This window comes from Eptesicus fuscus, chromosome 2 (assembly GCF_027574615.1).
Source record: "Eptesicus fuscus isolate TK198812 chromosome 2, DD_ASM_mEF_20220401, whole genome shotgun sequence".
Classification (NCBI taxonomy): Eukaryota; Metazoa; Chordata; class Mammalia; order Chiroptera; family Vespertilionidae; genus Eptesicus; species Eptesicus fuscus.
In genome coordinates, this window is record NC_072474.1 from 106,721,469 (window position 1) to 106,740,302 (window position 18,834).

At 39.8% G+C, this 18,834-nt stretch overlaps 1 protein-coding gene and 1 non-coding gene across 3 annotated transcripts in view; both read right to left on the reverse strand.

Annotated features, from left to right (window-relative positions):
* The window catches only part of SLIT2 (slit guidance ligand 2), a 343,264-nt gene that overhangs the window by 84,826 nt on the left and 239,604 nt on the right, over nt 1–18,834 (reverse strand). Inside the window, exons 12-18 of one of the 2 annotated variants that reach the window (XM_008140176.3) lie at nt 15,188–15,259; nt 13,533–13,676; nt 13,257–13,420; nt 12,054–12,077; nt 8,249–8,399; nt 4,609–4,683; nt 2,940–3,083 (exon numbers count right to left, since the gene is read on the reverse strand). In XM_008140176.3, coding sequence (XP_008138398.2) covers nt 2,940–3,083; nt 4,609–4,683; nt 8,249–8,399; nt 12,054–12,077; nt 13,257–13,420; nt 13,533–13,676; nt 15,188–15,259 — 774 coding nt within the window. The remainder of the gene's footprint in view (nt 1–2,939; nt 3,084–4,608; nt 4,684–8,248; nt 8,400–12,053; nt 12,078–13,256; nt 13,421–13,532; nt 13,677–15,187; nt 15,260–18,834) is intronic. The other variant, XM_008140178.3, reaches the window with a different exon arrangement.
* MIR218A (microRNA mir-218a) lies at nt 9,005–9,088 on the reverse strand. Its single transcript, NR_129105.2, has one exon. It is a non-coding gene; the product is annotated as a microRNA mir-218a (primary transcript).

The following is an 18,834-nucleotide window of genomic DNA, read 5'->3' on the forward strand; positions in this document are numbered from 1 at the left end:
AACAGAAAGGAGGCAGAACAGAATCAATAACCACAGCAGACGAAGGACTAAGGGCATCTCAAGGATTCACAGGCCAAGTCAATGTCAACATCAGCCGGGGCGGGGGGGGGGGGGGGGGAGTCAAACTTGACTGAACATCCACAGAGCTTGCACACATAATTTTAATTATGAAAACTGTTTCATTGTTTTAAGGCCAGAACTTAAAAGAAGCAATAAAGATCCCAGTTGTTCACAGTGAAATTGAAATGGGTCTTCTCTTTAAACAATTCTGACCATTTTTTTTTTGTCATTGCCATTAACAGAATTAACACTGTGCTCAAGTTTTGGCTCTGTTCTTGATTTTTTTTTTTCTAAACTGATTATTTGTGGGGCTTAGAAAAATTACAGAAGGTTTCTAAAATCCCTACATCAAAATGAATCGTTGCCATAAGTCTTACTCAGAAATGCTGAAAAGTTCATTTTTTTCCTTAATTTTTCTAAATGTGAGTTGATGACTCTGAAGGTTGCAGGAAGAAAAAAAAAAAAAGAGGCTGAACAAATGAACACCAAAGTGTTCCTTTAAAATCCTAGAATATCCTAGAATAAATAAGAAACATCCACTTCCGCATCCTGCCAAGTCATGGGTAAGAAGAAAGGATGACGCCTTCATGAAGACATCATTTTACGCTATGGCCCAAAGGCACAACAGAAGGTATTTCTATCAGCACTACCCTTCACCGTAAAGAATAAAGAGCACTTGGTCTCGATCTTGTTGGAGTGAGGAATGCTTGGAAGGAGTTGAAGAAAGCTTTGCTTTCTGTCACTACAAAAATCCCTTCTCATTTCACCTGCGAACGGGGATTCAAACCAAGACTCACTGAAATATGGACAGGGACTGCTAAGAGGTTTAGTAGTACAGGAGGGTGAAGAACTCGGGGGGCAATAGGAGTGTCTTGCAAAAGTCTTTATAACTCCAAGCTGAAAGTTACCACTGAGCAGAATATAAGGTCCAGATAAACCTGCTTGAGGCCTGTGACTACCCCGAGCTTGGCTCCGAATGCCCCATTATGTTCATTGTGATACAGTGGGATCAAGTAGTGAGCCAGGTGGATGTCTGGCTGAGGTGCCAAACCTTAAGAGGCACAAAAGCAGGGCTAGAAACATAATGAAGGAGAAAGATGAATCCTGGGAATGAAACTAGTCAGAAGAAATGTTTTGATAAGGTCTTTGCTGTGGTGTTAGGAACAGAGCTGTGTTCCTCTAAAATTCATATGTTGAAGCCCTGATACCCAATGTGATTGCATTGGAAATAGGGCTTCTAGGGAGGTAGATAAGGTTAAATGAGATCTTACAAGTGGGGCCCTAATAGGATGGGACTGGTGTCCTTGTAAGAGAAAGGGACACAGAGGAAAGGTTGATAAAAACACAGTGAAAAGATGGCCATCTAAAAGCCAACAAAAGAGCCCTGGCCAGAAACCAACCCTCTCAGCACCTTGACCTTGGACTTCCAGAACTGTGAGAAAACAAATTCCTGTTGTTTAAGTCATCTGGTATGGTTTCTCATGAAGGCAGCCCAGGACAGACCAATACAGATGGAGGTACAGTTCCTGCCCCTCCTGCTGCCCGTTCAAGGAGAAGGTTCCAATGACAAGGAGTCCCTCGACTACTGTCTCAGAAGGAAGAATTCTGCTTTTTGCAGGATCTGGGTTTTGCTGAGTTACCTGCGACAGCTTTTGGGTGGGGAGCGGGGGAGGAGTAGATGCAGCCACCCGTGGTATAACTTTTCTGCCTTCTTCTACACACTCATTATCTCTGTCATAAAAGGCTGAAGCAATATTTGAATATTTGCATAACATCTTGAAGGGGCTCCAAGTTACCCACGAGAGGGGTCAGCAGGTGGCAGCTGGGTTCTGCGGATGGTTAGATTCCAGGCTGTTCCTCAAGGAACACCATTCTACCTCCCTGGGCAGAGGCTGTTCAGCAGGATTTGAAGCTGGGATGCTAGTAACATCCCCACTGACTGGAGGGAAGCTCTCTGCCTGTGATAAAGAGCAGGTCCTGGACTTCCACGCGCTCAGGACCCTGGTTGTGGCTCTAGGGCTGTGGGAGAGGAGAGGGTTTAGGGGAGACAGTGGAGTTGGGGCCTCTCTCCACTGCTATTGCCAAGGGCTGCAGCTTGGTGACAAAGAGTTTCCTGCTGTCTTCAGAGTTTGCTTTGTGTCTCTCCCAATGTTCAGGCCACCACTTTTGTCAAACATAATTATATACTTTGGAGATAATAAAAAGTATACACGTGCTCTGTAGAAGTTCAAGTAACTCAGAGTGTTGTCCTTAGGAATCAATCCAATTCCATCCTTGTTGGCCAGCAACCTTTTAGAAACATACAGCATTTCTTTTCCCCAAGCTCACAACCCCGGGGCAAGTAAGTACACGTAACTCTTGGCGTGTTTGCTCTGAAATTGGTAGTAAAAGTTCCAACACCAGTCAGTGTCTTTTTGCACTAAGACCTTGCAGGGCAGCCACGGGTGTTCCCCAGGTAAAATGATATTCTGCCAGGGGGCTGGAGCAGATGCTGAAGCCAGGGGCCTGGGTCCAAGACAGCGTCTTAGAAGGAGGTGTTTGAGGAAAAGGAAGAAGAACCCTTGTTCTGAGGCTGACCAGAGGAGCCAAACTCCACAAGGAGTGGAGCAAAGGCCTTCTTGTTGTGGAATCGCAGCCAGGAGAGACCCTTTTGCTAGCAACATGCTGAAGTCAGGGTATTAGAGAAACAATCTGCCTCCACAAACGTGAGAGAGAGAGACCGAGAGAGAGAGAGAGAGAGAGAGAGAGAGAGAGAGAGAAAGAGAGGAGAGAGATAGCTGGGGCGACAAGGAAGAATGGAATCTCCATCCCCTCCCAGGATTGTAATGACCATGAAGTCTAATCCTGCAGAAGAATCGCAATGCGATGAGAATACTTACAATGTTTTGAGGCTTTCCAATCCCTTGAACATTTTATGCTGCACATTTTCCAAACGATTACTCGTGAGAAGTATTTCATTTACTCCAGATGCTCCTTCGAAAGCTCCCTCTTCAATGTCTGTAATCTTATTGTTGCTAAAGTTTCTAAATAAAAAGCGTTGAAACACAGGTTTTACACGATCTCTTTCTCACAATGAGGGCACTGAGACATGTTTGATCATTTTCTCCTACTGAACAGTCTCCCACCATCTCCAATCTCTGCCCTGCCCAGGGCTCTGAAGGGACACCGCTTCGGGATTCCACCAAGTCAAAGCCATAACACTTCTGAGGGGTAATGTTTATGGTGAAAAATACCAGCCTGGTCATTGTCAACATGATCTGAATGGGTCTCTAGGAGTCTACAATTCTTGAGGTCAGGTATTGAGTTGAATAAACCTTTGTTTGCCACAAAACTTAGTAAGGAACTTTTCAAAGAAATGCCCCTGTTGAATGAATTAACGACTAAAAGAAGGCAACTGAGTAAAAAGGAGGACGGACTAAAATATGCCAGCATTTAGATAGTGTCAGAGATATATCCAAATATAAGTTTGTTCCCAGTGAAACTTCTCATGTAAAAATGAGTCAAAACAACCAACTTCACTGTCAGAATTTGGTGTGATATGAGAGACTACAATGTGTTTGCCTGTTGTCCAGTTGAGGCAACACCTTTCTATACGTTCCCTTTTTCTCTTTCTCACTGCTCATTCCAAGACCAGGAATGTCCACAGAACAAGGGTCATTTTTACGTATCATTTTATGCCTCTCAGAACATTGCCCATAGGAGCTTCTCAATAAATATACATTGTATATTAGGGAACCTTATAGCTAAACAACAACAAAAAAAAGAGCAGTTCATGTCAGAGAGAAAGGAGGAAAACTAAGCAAGTAGAAACTCTTTGGGGGGCAGTATATAACACGGGGGTCTAGCACACAAAAGCAGTTTTAGTCCTCCCTGCCTCTTACAGTCTATGTGACCGTGGGCCGGTTACGTATATAAAAGCATGGGTATCACGGAAGAATGCTCCTTCCCTCTCTCATATGAGGAGGCTCCCTCCCCCCGTTCTCAGGGGGGGTGGAGTACTGTTTTGAATGTTGCTGAAACTGCTGAGCTGAGAAAATTATTTTGAAATATGAGTTGTAGATATGTAGTCACACAGATGAGCTATCAAGCCAGTTTAGCAATTATTAATTTTGACTATCTCCTAATGAAAGTTTAATGAAGCAAAAAGTCAAATAGTTGACGTGGAAGTGCTGAAAGAGAAATAACAGCACGGTTTGGGGAATAGCACAGGAAGTTACAACACATGACTGCCCCCCCCCGCATGTGCTTAGATGCTGGATTCCTGCTGTGGGCCCACAGCAGACCAGCTGTCTGAGCTACAGAAAGACGCCACTGCTCTGCTAGGGAAATGGAGCTGGCATCATTGGAATATAGAGAAAAATGCCAATTACTCTGGTTCCTCTCAGAGATTACCCTCGATTTATGCCACAGGTAGTCATTATAGGAACATTTCTCTGGATTTTTTATATTTTCCAATTTCCAAAGAAATCGAAATAAAACTGCCAAGGGGTGGGGAAAACACCACAAAACTCAACAGAAATTCACAACGATGGCTAATGCACGGCTTACATTTTACGTAACTGAGGAAGTTTCTTGAAGATTCCTGTAGCTTCTAACACGGTGAATTCATTATTATTGAGACGCCTAGGGAAAGAGAAAGAACAACGTTTCAACACTAAAGGTCAGGAAGGGATTGCATTTTATTTCTAATACAGAGGGATACCATTATTTAATGATGATCCTGAAGCAAGCTATAGGACACATATCACAGAAGATCTGTGGGAAATGCCCTCATGCCCTCAATGTCCATGGAGGATTGGTTCCAGGACCCCCACACATACCAAAATCCACCAGTGCTCAAGTCCCTTATATAAAATGATGAAGTATTTGCATATAACTTACACGTATCTTCCTGATTTCGTGAAATCACCTCTAGATTACTTATAATACCTTATATAATGCGAACACTACATAAGTAGCTGTTATGTTGTATTGTTTAGAGAATAATAACAAGGAAATATGCCTGTAGATGCTTCACCTTCAGAACAGGCCACCACTGTAGGCCTAACTATGTGGGAGTAGGACATGTCAGCAGCAAAGTAACTTTTAAAAAATATTTTCGATCTTAGGTTGTTTAAATTTGCAGATGTAGAACCCAAGACTATGCAAGGCCAACTATACTGAATTTTCCCCCCATTTCACTTAAATTTTAATGACCAAGATAAAATATATAAGAAGCACATAGCAGAGAAAGCCAATAATTGAAAATCAGATTAAACTCTCATATCACAAGCTTTATTTTTACTGTCCCCTCTCTAAGAAAGCATTTTAGATCATTTTTTCCTAATCACTTGCTCCATAATTTATTTTATTTTATTTAAAGGCTTTAGTGTTATACAATGTATATGCCATGAAGTTCACCCTTTTGAAGTATATAATTCAGTGGTGTTTAGTGTATTCACAAAATTGTGACACCATTTTTGCTACTGAATTCCAGAATATATTCATCACCCAAAAACGAAATCCCATACCCATTAGTAGTCACCCTCAATTTGTTCCCATGCTACCTCAGTTTTTTGCCACCACTAATTTACTTTCTGTTTCCATGGATTTTCCCATTCTGGTCATTCCATATAAATGGAATCATACTAAATGTGGCCCTCTGTGTGTGTGTGTGTGTGTGTGTGTGTGTGTGTTTTGTTTTGTTTTTTACTTTGAATAATGTTTACAAGGTTCGTCCAAGTTTAACATTTATAAATACTTCATTCCTTTTTATGGCCAAATACTCCTCTATTGTATGGACATACCACATTAAGTTTATTCATTTATCAGTGAATGAAGACTTGGATTGCTTCCACTTTTAGATTATCCTATCTAATAAAGATGGCAATGACCACAGCTAATAAGGAGGGAATATGCTAATTGACTGCCACACCCTCAAAGATGGCAGCACCCAGTCCCCTCAGTCCTGCCAGGGCAGCGGGCCCGGCCTTGCTGCACGCCTGCCTAGGGAGCCCCCTAATCCCCTCAGACCCCAGCCACCCAGGGCCGGCCCGAGGTGCAGGCAAGCCTTGGATGGTGGCTGTCCAGCTGCCCAGGCTCAGGTAACCAGGGCTGGCTGAGGCTTTGCGCTGCTGGCAGTGGCAGCAGCAGAGGTGTGATGGGGCGTCTCCTTCCCCTGATCTCCAGGTCGCCTCCTGCCCCTGAGGGCTCCCGGACTGTGAGAGGGGGCAGGTCGGGCTGAGGGACCCCCCCCCCAGTACATGAATTTTCATGCACCAGGCCTCTAGTTATACATAATGCTGCTCTGAACATCAGTGCACAAGTTTTTCTTTGGATATATATTTTCAGTTCTTACATCTGTGTGAAATTGCTGGGTCACATGGGAAATTGAGGTTTAACTGAGAAATAGCCAAACTTTTTTTCCAAAGGGCCTGCATTATTTTACAGTCCTAGCAGCAATGTATGAGGGGACCTATTTCTCTCACTAATTATTGTTATTTTTTTGTGTTTGTTTTAATGGCCATTCTAGTGGGTGTGAAGTGTTACCTCTTTGTGGTTTTGATTTGTATTTCCCTAATGCCTACTGACACTGAGCATTTTTTCATGTGTTTATTAGCCATTTGTATATCTTCTTTGGAGAAATGTCCATACAAGTAATTGACTACTTTTTAATTGGATAATATACATTTTTATTTCTTAAATTTATGGTTAAGTTGTAAGAATTCCTTATTCATTCTGAATAGAAGTCTTTTATCATAGTATATATGGTTTGCAAATATTTTCTTCCAGGTACTAATTTTTAAATGTATAATTTAAAAAAAATATCTTAATTTCTTAAGATACACATGGCTCCTGCTGGAAAATAAACAATTAGATGCTGTTTCTAATACAATTCTTGATTGATAAGTAAGCCTCCTTAATGTATTCTCATGCTGGAAGATGGGATTTGGATTTACTGTTTGTAGTATTATTGGCAATAAGCATAGCTCCCAACATGACTGTAAAAATAGAGTTCAGGGCTTTGGCTGCAAGGTCTCCATGCCTTTCTAGAAGTCCCAGAGCTCCGAAATAGCTTAATGAACTACCAGGAATTCAAAAGCACCACTATCATCACAGGGAGCTAGTTTCTGTCATCTCTCTGAAAGCGTTACATTATTTTTAATTATTCCAATTGCTCAAAATTCATTAAGTAACAGGCACGAGTATAGACACAGTGGGAGATCAACTATAAAACACAATCCCTGCCATTGAGGGGCCGTAATCTTGTTGAAGACAAAAGGATTATGCATGCACAGAAAGACAAGCAACTATGCAAAGTGGATAATGACAGATAGCAGATGGTGCTACATATAAACATGGCTACGATGTGCAGAAAATGATGAGATTTCACCAGGCTTCTCTTGGATTTTTTAGAACACTAACATCAAACGTCTCACTTAGAAAAGTCAGTAAAGGCAAAACCTCCACGGCGTAGTACCTATAAATGATTCACGAACATATTTTAGTAGCAAGCACGTGCCAGGCCCTTTGTTAGGGTGATAAATATAAATCTGATCACACTCTGTCTTTTCAGCTTTTCCTGCTATGCTACCCTGTGTGTTTTAATACCTCATAATCACCGAATCCTTCCAGCCATGAGTCAGTGAGATAATAAAACAGATAAAAAAAGACTATCTTTTATAATTCATAATGAACAGTCAAAATGGTGATTCTCAAACTACTTTATATGGTTGCTGTAAAGACTAAATATGCAAAACATCTATGCATTGTTTAGAAATGGGTGTGGGCATCAATAATGCTTAAGAATTAAATATCAAGTGAATGCTATTATTAGTAGTATTACTAGGTACTAGCTGGATTTTTGGGAGGTAAGTTAATTTCTGTAATTATATCTTGGGCCAAAAATCAATAAACATATCCTCAGATGAGGATTAATAGTTATGCAAATGTGTATTAACAAAGATGAATGTAATTATTGAGAATAAAAGGGAAAGACAAACATCCCACTATTTTGATGCTTTTGTTTCCTCCATTCCAACCTAGATTCTGTAGTAAAGGGACTTACAGTTCTGCAGTGTCCTGGAGAATGTGTCCTGGGTAATGTGTCCTGGGAATGTGTACTGGAGAATGTGTCCAGGGTAATGTGTACTGGGAATGTGTACTTGGAGCGTGGTCTGGGATTCTGCGGGGAGAGGCAGGGACTTACAGTTCCGCAGTATACTGGGGAATGTGGTCTGGGATTTTGGTGAGCTTTTGATTGGAGCAATCGACCGTGGTCCCTTCGCAGCGGCACTTTTCAGGGCAAGCCAAGTCTGCAAAGCAGTCCCCACTTAATTTTGATCGATAATCTTCTGTACCTATCGAGGAGTCAAGCCAAGAAAAATAAAATAAAAGAGAGACTGAGTCTAAAGGTCAGAATGCTTGTTAATTTGTAGGAGGAAAAGAGGAAGATAACTATAGATTATGCAGCAGGGAGACAACTTGGAGGAATTTGGTCAATGGATGTCAGGAGAGGGTTAAAACAAGGGCTTGGAATTTGCTGGAAAAAAAGAGTAACTAGATTCACAGGACAGGAAAACATTAATAGAGATGAGCTTTTCACAGCGGTACTGTCTGCTGATCCGGTTCTGAGCCATTCTAGCCTATTTGACAGCTAAGCACACAATGGCTATTCATTGTTAAACATATTGTTTTTTTTCTCAGAGTCAAGAATTTAAACTGTATCCAGTCATCCACATCTCCCTATATAGCATTTTAAAATTAGGGCTTTCCAGGCAAATAGATGTACTCAGGTTTTTAATTTTTCTATGGTCTTTTATTATTCTCTCCCTCTCACATACTCTTCAGAAATGCCTCCAAGGCCCTCTTTTTTTTTGTTTGTTTTTTTGCATTTTGATTTTATCAAGAGAGACCAGTCAATCCTGATTTAAGCCTCAGCAGCTTGCCATGCTGTAGAAAGCTGCGTGACGTTCCATGGTGCTTGACGGAACCATGTTTTACTCATACCTGGCAACCACATGGTTAGATCAAGCACAACAGAAAATCTCGCTACATCATCACTACACCATCCACTAGGCCAGGGGTAAGACGGAGAGGAAAGATGAAGGGAAGCAGGAGAGAAGCTACAGACGTTCTGGAGATGTTGTACGGTGTACATGACATGCATTCTTCCCACAGAAGGTCTATGACTGTAGTGAGAGCCTTACTACCGAGGGTTCCTGGAAACACAAAGGGGCTACACAGAAGGCTGCCTCCCCCATCCCTCAGAGTTGCAGAACGGAATCAACAGCTTTCGGGATCAACATCCAGGAAGAAGTGGGACGTGAGCTACAAGGACAACAGAGAAGCTCAAAAGATCTGTGGTTTCTTCTTGGCGGGGGGAAAAAGGGCACAAAAGACCGAGACTAGAAGGTACATCAGGATTGAAAAGGGAGGATAGTATGTTTCAGATCAGACACTTTTACTTACAGCCCAAATGGTGAACTCCTGCAAAATTAAAAATCACCAAGAAGGAAAGAAAGACAGTAATCCCTGTTAAGATTAATAGGAACATATATACAACTAACTAAGGTCTCTTTCTTCTTTTCTTACTGTGGCAATGATCGGGGAATGGCACGTGCTTTGTAAACGTTTCTAACAATTTTTTGAAGCAAAGGGATCTTGCAGGAAAAGCAATGGCATCCAAGATGCATAGCACAAATTAAGCCCTTGTCAATTTCTTGAAAAGATGAATTCTCTGCAAGATAGATTTTCTTTTGAGTTATCAGGATAATATCTAGAAATGCCAGACAGAACAGTGGTAGGCAAGTAAACATGTGAAATTAAGTGAGAAATGAATCATGGAGAGCTTCAAGGACTATCATGAGCACGTCTGCATTAATCCTTAGGTCGTGGCTTCCATGCTTTTGAATGACCTTTCCAATTTATAAATAATGTCATTCAGTTAAAAGGAAATCAGATAAAAGTTTTCAAAGCTGAATATAATAGTTTCATTACATTTGGAAATTAATGCCATGACATTTATTGAAAATCTGTTGTACTGTGGTTGAAGCTTTTGTTTTAAAATTAAAATCAGAAAACACTGGGAACAAAGTCTAAATAAAGGTACAATAGGTATCTTACATTAAAAATAATCCACCTTCAATACAATAACAGTGGTTCTTATTTTATGGTTCAAATTTCAATGAAAAGCTTGGAAAAAGTATTCTTCTGAGTGCTAAATTCTATAAATATTATTTTAAATAATGCAAATTAAATGATCAGATATTGACAATTAAGTTGTGATATCTGATAGAGAAAGTATTTTCCAAAACCTATTTTGGCTGCTGTCAATTAAGGGCAAAAAATGTATCAGAATTTAATGAAACAGCCTGACTTTTATTCTTTATTTGCTGAAATGAAGTATTAATTTCTAAATTCTTAATGAATTATATTTAGAATAACCCTCACTGGTTTGGCTCAGTGGATAGTGTTGGCCTGAGGACTGAAGGGTCCCAGGCTTGATTCTGGTCAAGGGCATATGCCAGGGTTAAAATAACATATTATGTAATAAAATAAATATTTAAAATATATTTAGTGTAATAGTAAGTAATGAAGTATATTAAAATATAATAGATTAAAAAATATATAATAGATTAAATAATTTGGCAACAATGATATTAACCACTATAATTTGGGGATTTAAGTAAATGTTTTATCCCATAGGTGTTTAGAATATAACTTTTTCTGGGAAAGTAATAGCTTTCAGATGTCTTTCTACTTAAAAATTAGGTAAAAATAATGAATTTTAAAGATTGCCAGTGAAAGCCAATTAACCTCTGTTCAACATGTTACTTTTTATACAGCCAGTGTAATATATAAAATATTATTGACCATTCAAGCTCAAAATAATAAAACAAAATCTGTTAAATGCATAACATTATTCAAATCATAATTCAAAAATGGCAAGCAATACCTATCTCCTTAAAAGAGAGATCAAACCCAGAATTCTTTAAAAAAAATATATGGATTTGCACATTAACACTACATAATATATTTTTATTTATAGATGTTAAAATACATTACAGTCTAGAATATACCCAGGACATGGGAAATGTGGCCAATCAATCACTACTTAACATATATTTTTTAATATAAGCATTTAAAAAAAAACAAGTCAGGAGGCATTTTATGCAATTGGCAGGCAAGGAAAAAAATAAGAACATATTTCAAAGAGCTAGTTCTGGAATCCTCAGCCTTGATCTTGTTAGGATTGTAGTGGTAAAACATTTCAATTACTTTTCTAAGCACATTTCATCATTCATTCATCAGCCTAAATTATTCAAGGCACTCAGCGCCCATGAACTTCCATGCTTTCAGGATGCTGTCAATGTTGCTTTTGCGGAGTTAAACTGTGACCCCAGGTGTGCAAGGATGTGAAGTCACAGAGAAAGTGCAAGTGCATTTCAGTCAGCAGGAAGCTGCTGTTTTTGCATAAAAAAAGTGAAGCAACAGTAAGCAAAGCCAGGCAAAAAGTAACAGTTTTCTAGTATAAGAACCATAAAAAGGCAAGTCCCATGACTGAAAACCACAATTCCGTGTGTTGGTAGCTGATTTCCTGTGGAACTAGCTCTTTGACAACAGGGAGTTTCTGTCTTTAAAACCAGCTCAACAAGCTCCATTTTAAAAACAGGTTGAAAGATCAAATATACAACGTAAGGAGAGAAAATGGCTTAAGTAGAATGCCATAGGTTCAAACATTTTAGCTACTGTGAGAAATTTTAGGTAATGTGCCAACGTGAGAGAGAGGGAGAAAAAAGGTGGGTGCTTAATAGTATCTATATTTAACATCAGACGCTGCATGCAAAGGTCAGGTGTTCGGGAAACAGCTACAAGTGATCTATGCAGAGTACATCTAGCTACACAGCACCCACTGTACTTCCAAAAGCATGCATATCAAAGGTTTAGAAGCTGTATTTTTTAAGGTGAGGAAAGGGTGTCTGTAGTTAGTCCTACTACCGAGCAAAACCTACCTGGAATGAAATACTGCTCTTTAGCTAAATAAAAAAAAAAAAAAGAAAAGAGACAAAAAATAGAAGACGTACCTGAATGTCAGCAAGCAGAGATATGAGTTATATTAGATTAAGAATGGACTAAAGTTACTACAGGTAATTAGGTGAAAATGTACATTTTCAGCAGGGGCTGAAGTATAACAATGTACAGTGAGTAGTAAACACATCTAGAACCATGGGCAACAACCAGCTTTGTCTGGATATTAGCTTTTTAGTATGAATTAACTTGCCGGATGTGAACTATGCCTGGAGTGGTAGGGTAGCATACTACTCAAAACATACAGAATGTATCCTATACAATAAAAGGCTAATATGCAAATTGTACCCTCGACCGGGAGTTCGACTGAGGGAGGGGGGAAGGTTTCAGCCCGCCAACCTCCCACGTCCCTTCCCCCCTGGCTGGCCCGGCCTGATTGGCCCCAATCGGGGCGGGCCGGCTGGACCCACCTGTGCACGAATTTGTGCACCGGGCCTCTAGTTTTATCATAAGAAAATAGAAAAGATTAGACCAAAGCAAATAGTAAGTTTCAATGCAGTAAGCTTTCTATTTAATATTAATACAATGCATCTAGAGTTAGCTTTCTATCAATAAATGTAATATTCCTAACATGTTAAAAGGTTGCTTTTTGGGGAAAAAAATGTATCCTTACAGTCCTATTCAAAATAAGAGAATGCAAAATGAGAAGGCAGTATCCAGTAAGGGATCAGGAGATTTCCCCCTACTTCTGAGCCTGAGCAAATCATGTGACCAAGTCTCAGTTCATTTCCTGAAGCAATGAAAACATGATTAATTACCTGGGGTTCCTCGATGGAGAATACTACAACAAACATGAGACTTAACAGGCTTCAAAGGCACTGAGAGTTAACTGAGAGGCCCCTGTTCAGTACGGACCCTGGGAATACAGTATGAAGTAGCCATGCATCTTTTTCTCTTGGCCAGCAGCCTGTTTCTTCTGCTTCATCTAGTGTTAAAAAATGGTACACATAGGAGGGCTACCTGAATTGTGTTTACGGTTCTCTTTATTCTTTTCTATAGGTATAAAAAACAAAGATATATGGTTCTACAACATTTGGTAATTCAGCCAAAGGCCAACTGTCTCTAGGTGTCCCGTAACCACTGTAGTTGGTGACACAGGGGGGATGCCACATGAGGCCAGAAATTACCTGAACAACGGAATTTCTTGCTTTTGATCTGTCCGATTCTTTTGTTTGCCAGACGCCGGGGGCTGGTGCAGCGGGCACCACTGGTCTCGATCGGGTTGGTGTGGAGATAATCCGCGAGCCACTTGAGATGGCAGTCACAAATAAAGGGGTTTTGGGCCAAATGCCTTTCGGAAACACACACAGAACACCTTTATGCATGACTTGCAAGGAACTCAGCTCCCCAGTTTAGAGTGAAAACAGCGGTCATCAAATATGATCCAAACCGCATGTACATACATGGTCTGAATGGCCCGGAGAGGCGAGAAGGTCCCCTTGGCGATGGTCTGGAGCTTGTTGTCGTACAAGGAGAGAAGGTTCAGGTTGTGCAGGTCCTGGAAAGCATCTACCCGAAGGCAGTTTATCTTGTTGGCATTCAATAATCTGTTTGATCAAATAGTCGTAGGATTAAAGTGTAGCACCTCCTGGACTTACCTTCAAGTTTCCGTCCTTGAGAAAAAAACCAACGAGAAATACATTTCTTTTCATCTCAGCATGGACATTTTAACTATAATAATTTAGGCACAACAGGTTGAAGATTTGGAGTTATACCGGATAAAGCAAGGCTCACACAGTTTAAAGAAAGCCCAAATCTAGTGGTACTTATACATTTATTCAACAAAAAGTGATTACACATATTCTCTAGATGTAGAGGTATGTAGTAGATGAAGGTGAGTGAGACCCAACCTCTGCGGTCAAGGACACCATAAAGAAAAAAATAAAAGCCATAAAACACTAGTCCATTCAGCTGTTCTATGAAAAAAATAACATTCCAAATTAAATTATTTTTATATTATTGACTTTTCTATTGTAATTTTTTTCAATTACGATTTACATTCAATATTATTTTATATCAGTTTGAGGTGTACAGCATAGTGGTTAGACAATCATATACTTTATAAAATGCCCCCCCATTTCCAGTACCTACTTAGCACCATATATAATTATTACAATAATGTTGACTGTATTTCCTATGCTGTGCTTTACATCCCCATGACTATTTTGTAACTACCAATCTGTACTTCTCAATCCTTCACTTTTTTCACCTAGCCCCCAAACCCCCTCCGCTTTGTCAACCATCAGTCTGTTCCCTGTATCTATGAGCCTGTTTCTGTTTTGTTTATTTATATTGTTCTTTAGATTCCACATACAAGTAAAATCATACATTTAAAAACTGTAAAGTAGACTGACTATGAACTAGTTGAGAGAAGTAATTACATTATTCTCATCTTTGCATCCACAGCAGCTGGGCCAATCTTAATAATAGCATATTTTTTTCTAAGTTCCTTTTCATATAAGCATTAATTAAAACACCTGGGGTCATCTTAGTCTTATAAATATGTATAGTAAATGGTTCTTTTGAGGCAAAAGAGACCTAGCTATTGTCTAAGCAGAGTGGTCTTTAAAGATATAATCCAGGGATTTACAGAGAAATCTCTTACTAAGATTAGTTTGAGTGCCCCTGCTATGTTCTGGCCTCCTGCACACTGTCCTTGCGCTGGGGGATGTTATTCCAGCTTGTCACTCTTGCAGATTCTTTGCACAATGGTGGATAAATATATCACTATGTTTTTCTCCTTTCCAAATATTGTTAAATCAAACCAGAGAATTTTCACAAAGGGCAGGGATTGTAAAAGCATTAAATGACAGAGCAGATAAAATGCATACTAGTATATTCGTGACAGTGTGGAGAGAAAGGTTTGGGGACAATTTCAAAGTGTTGTGTCTTCAAATAAATAACCGTCAACAATGTTAGCGCTAGGAGAATCTTTTCCATTTTATTAAACTGTGTCATTTTGGTTCGAATTTTTCTGAAGCCCCCATGAAAATATGAAATGGCACACTGACAAAATATAACATTTGGTTCGACAGATCAGAAACAATCAAATACTTACAGTAGCTGTAAGGAAAATAATCCTTCAAATAAACTCTTTGGGAGTTCTGTGATTTTATTTCCATAGAGAACACTGGAAAAACATAATTTAAATGAAAAAAAAGTCAGACACCAAATCAATATAACAAGTTAGTCCAACACATACTAATACGTATTCAGGAAAATAAAAAGTTAGTAAGCACTCTACACACAGATGATGCTTAAGATAGAAAGTTTGGAAAACACTGAAAGACAAGAAAAATTAACAAAATGAACACCATTCATAATTTTATTGCCTTTACATAAAACTGTGCACTGCTAACTTGTCATATTTTTTACATTTATTTGTAAGTATAATATGTACCCCGGTGGTCATTGCAGCATTATTCATGGTGGCCAAGATATGGAAGCAACTGGAGTGTCCTTCAATAGATGATTAGATAAAAAGATGTGGTACATATATACAATAGAATATTACTCAGCCAAACAAAAAGATGAAATACTGCCATTTATGGCAATATGGATGGATCTTGGAGAATATCATGCTAAGTGAAGTAAGTTAGATGGAAATGGTCAAGAACCATATGATTTCACTCATATGTCGGATATAAACTTGAAAGCAAGAAATTAACAAATAAGAAAAACAAACAAAAATTCATAGACATCGACAGCATGGTGGTTACAAGAGAAAGAGGGGGGTGAGTGGGAGGTAGTAAAGAGTAAAGTGGGTCAAATATATGGTGATGGCAGGAGATTTGACGTTGGGTGATAATCACATAATGCAGTATAGAGGTGATGTATCATAGATTTGTACACTTCAAACCTATATTAGTTTATTACCAATGTCAACCCAATAAATTTAATAAAATTTTTTCAAAGCATAATATAAAGGAATACTAGTAAATTACAATATAATTTTAATTTTTTTTAAAAAATATAAATATATATATCCACACACACAGAAAAAATGTGAAATATCTTTGGATGGCAAATGATTTGCCATCCAGAGTTGACTTGAATTTGCATATATACATTTTTCCTTAATTTTTACATTTTCTACAATGAAGATACATCACTTTTGAAACTGATAAAAAAATAATTCTAAAAGCAAGTGGTTTTGACAAGACAATAGTGTGATGAAGGCCTGTGAGTGGGAGGGGCTAAGGGGGTGGAAGGGGTAAATGGGGGTGGAGGGAAGGGGACATCTACAATACTTTCAACAATAAAAATAAGTATAAAAAAAGAAATACACATTTTAAAACCCTTTCAAACAAAAAATTATTTTGGAAATTAAATAAGTGGATGTCATAATACATGAAGAAAAAGTTTAAATGAGACAGCAGTACATGATTTGTGTTTGAAAAGGAGGAAAATAACAATAAAAGAGAGATAAATAAGAGTGAGGATAAAGCTTCCCTTTTAAGATGTCAGTGAGAGGTGGGATATATTACAAAATTGAAGAAATTCTCAAGGGAATAAGTAAAGCTGGGTGTTATTTGTGTAAAGAGACTTTAAATCTGTATAGACTCCTGTAGTAAAGGTACATAGCATAACAAAAATTCATTTCTGTAGAATATATATTTTTAAAGGTAAGTCATTTACAGAAGAAATCATTTTAATAGTAAAAGAAGAAAAGAGATAAATCTATATTGTCAGGGTCAAGGAGGTAAGGAAACTAAGAAAGGGTAAAGCAAGAATAAATAAAAATGTTTTAAGATAAAGAATAAGAAAAGAGGCTTTTAAAAACACAAAGGAGCAGATCACAGCATCAATTCAGGATACTCAACTCACTACTGTTCAATCAGTTCATTCAACAATCGATAGTGTATACCGACTGTGTGCCAGGAACATTGCTAGGTTCTAAGTGTGGTGCCCAATTACACTAACTCCAACTCTTATTTTTTTAATGTTTATCATTTTTGCATGTCCCAAGCACTGATATGACCAAGATAAATAAGGTATGGCATCAAAGAGCAACCCAAAATAATAATTTGAATACTGAAGGAGTTTCATATTTTGAACCCATTGAAAATAAAAGGAGGACATATAATGCATAGAAGTAGTGGGAGGCCCATATAAGAATTTATGGCAAATAATTTGGTAGGTTGTTTATTTCGGACTTTTGCTTCAAAGATAGGCTCAAATGAAAAGAGGAACAGCTGGGAGGTATGTCATGTTTGTATTGTGAAACTCATTTTTTTCAGCAAATCATTGTTTTTTTCACATATCATGTTCAAAAAGATAATTTTTTTTTGTAAATGAGACAATTTGGGTTCATGGGAGAAAAAGGAGATTAGGCAAGGATGGAGGAAATCCGTCTGTGTAGGCAGCATTGGGTATATGAATCCAAAATCTTGAAACTATTATAGTAAAGACTAGCTTTCCCGTTGCAGGAAAAAATCCTGCAATAGGATTTCCTGCTGCACTCTACCCTGCCTCCATTCCTCCCTTGTTCGCCCGCCTCACCTTCTCCTCCAGCCCGCCCGCGTTTCCCTTCTCCCCCGCCCCGCCTCCGCCCCGCCCTTGTCCCCCGCCTCACCTTCTCCTCCAGCCCGCCCGCGTTTCCCTTCACCCCCGGCCCCGCCTCCACTCCACCTTTATCACCCGCCTCGCCTTCTCCTCCAGCCCGCCCACGTTTCCCTTCACCCCCGGCCCCGCCTCCACTCCACCTTTATCACCCGCCTCGCCTTCTCCTCCAGCCCGCCCACGTTTCCCTTCACCCCCGGCCCCGCCTCCGCTCCGCCCGCCCCGCCTTCTCCTCCAGCCCGCCCGAGTTTCCCTTCACCCCCGGCCCCACCTCCGCTCCGCCCTTCTCCTTCCCCCGGCCCCGCCTCCGCTCCGCCCGCCCCGCCTTCTCCTCCAGCCCGCCCACGTTTCCCTTCACCCCCGGCCCCGCCTCCGCCCTGCCCTTCTCCTTCCCCCGGCCCCGCCTCTGCCCCACCCTTCTCCCCCCGGCCCCGCCTCCGCCCCGCCCTTCTCCTTCCCCCCGGCCCCACCTCCGAGCCGCCCTCCCCCCCCCCCTTGCTTGCTTCTTCGAAGCTTTACTCCCTTCTGCAGCTGTTGGCTTCTTTGGATGCTGTCTTGATATGCAAATTAGCCGCCATCTTTGTTGGGGCAATTTGCATACTCATCCTGATTGGTTGGTGGGCGTGGCTTGGCTGGTGGGCGTGGCTTAGGTGTAGCGAAGGTGCGGTCAATTTGCATATTTGTCTATTATTAGATTAGATATACTAAATAGGATGGTAATGAGATTTCTCCACAAAAAGGTTTAGCATTACAAGTGCTGGGTATGATTTTCTTACATACAATAAGATCCACATAACAACAACAACAACAAAAGAAGCGAAGATATAAAAAATCCAAAAGACCAGGAATGAGAAGTTGGTTGGCAGTCAGAAAACAGGGCCAAAATCTGTAAAAATGAGGGAAAGATGTGTCATCACATAAAGGCATCAAGTGCAAGAAGACCAGTGAGAATCTGTGCTGTGCTCATAAGAAGGAACAAATGTTAAAAAGAAATCAAAAGATAAAAATGAATTCTACTAAAAAGAACAAAAATACACGAGGAATTTGAGTAATACCATCCAAAGACCAAGAATGACAGTTTTCTTACATATGACTTATATTCAGCACTCTATATACAGTGCACAATTATGCTGATGGAGAAGT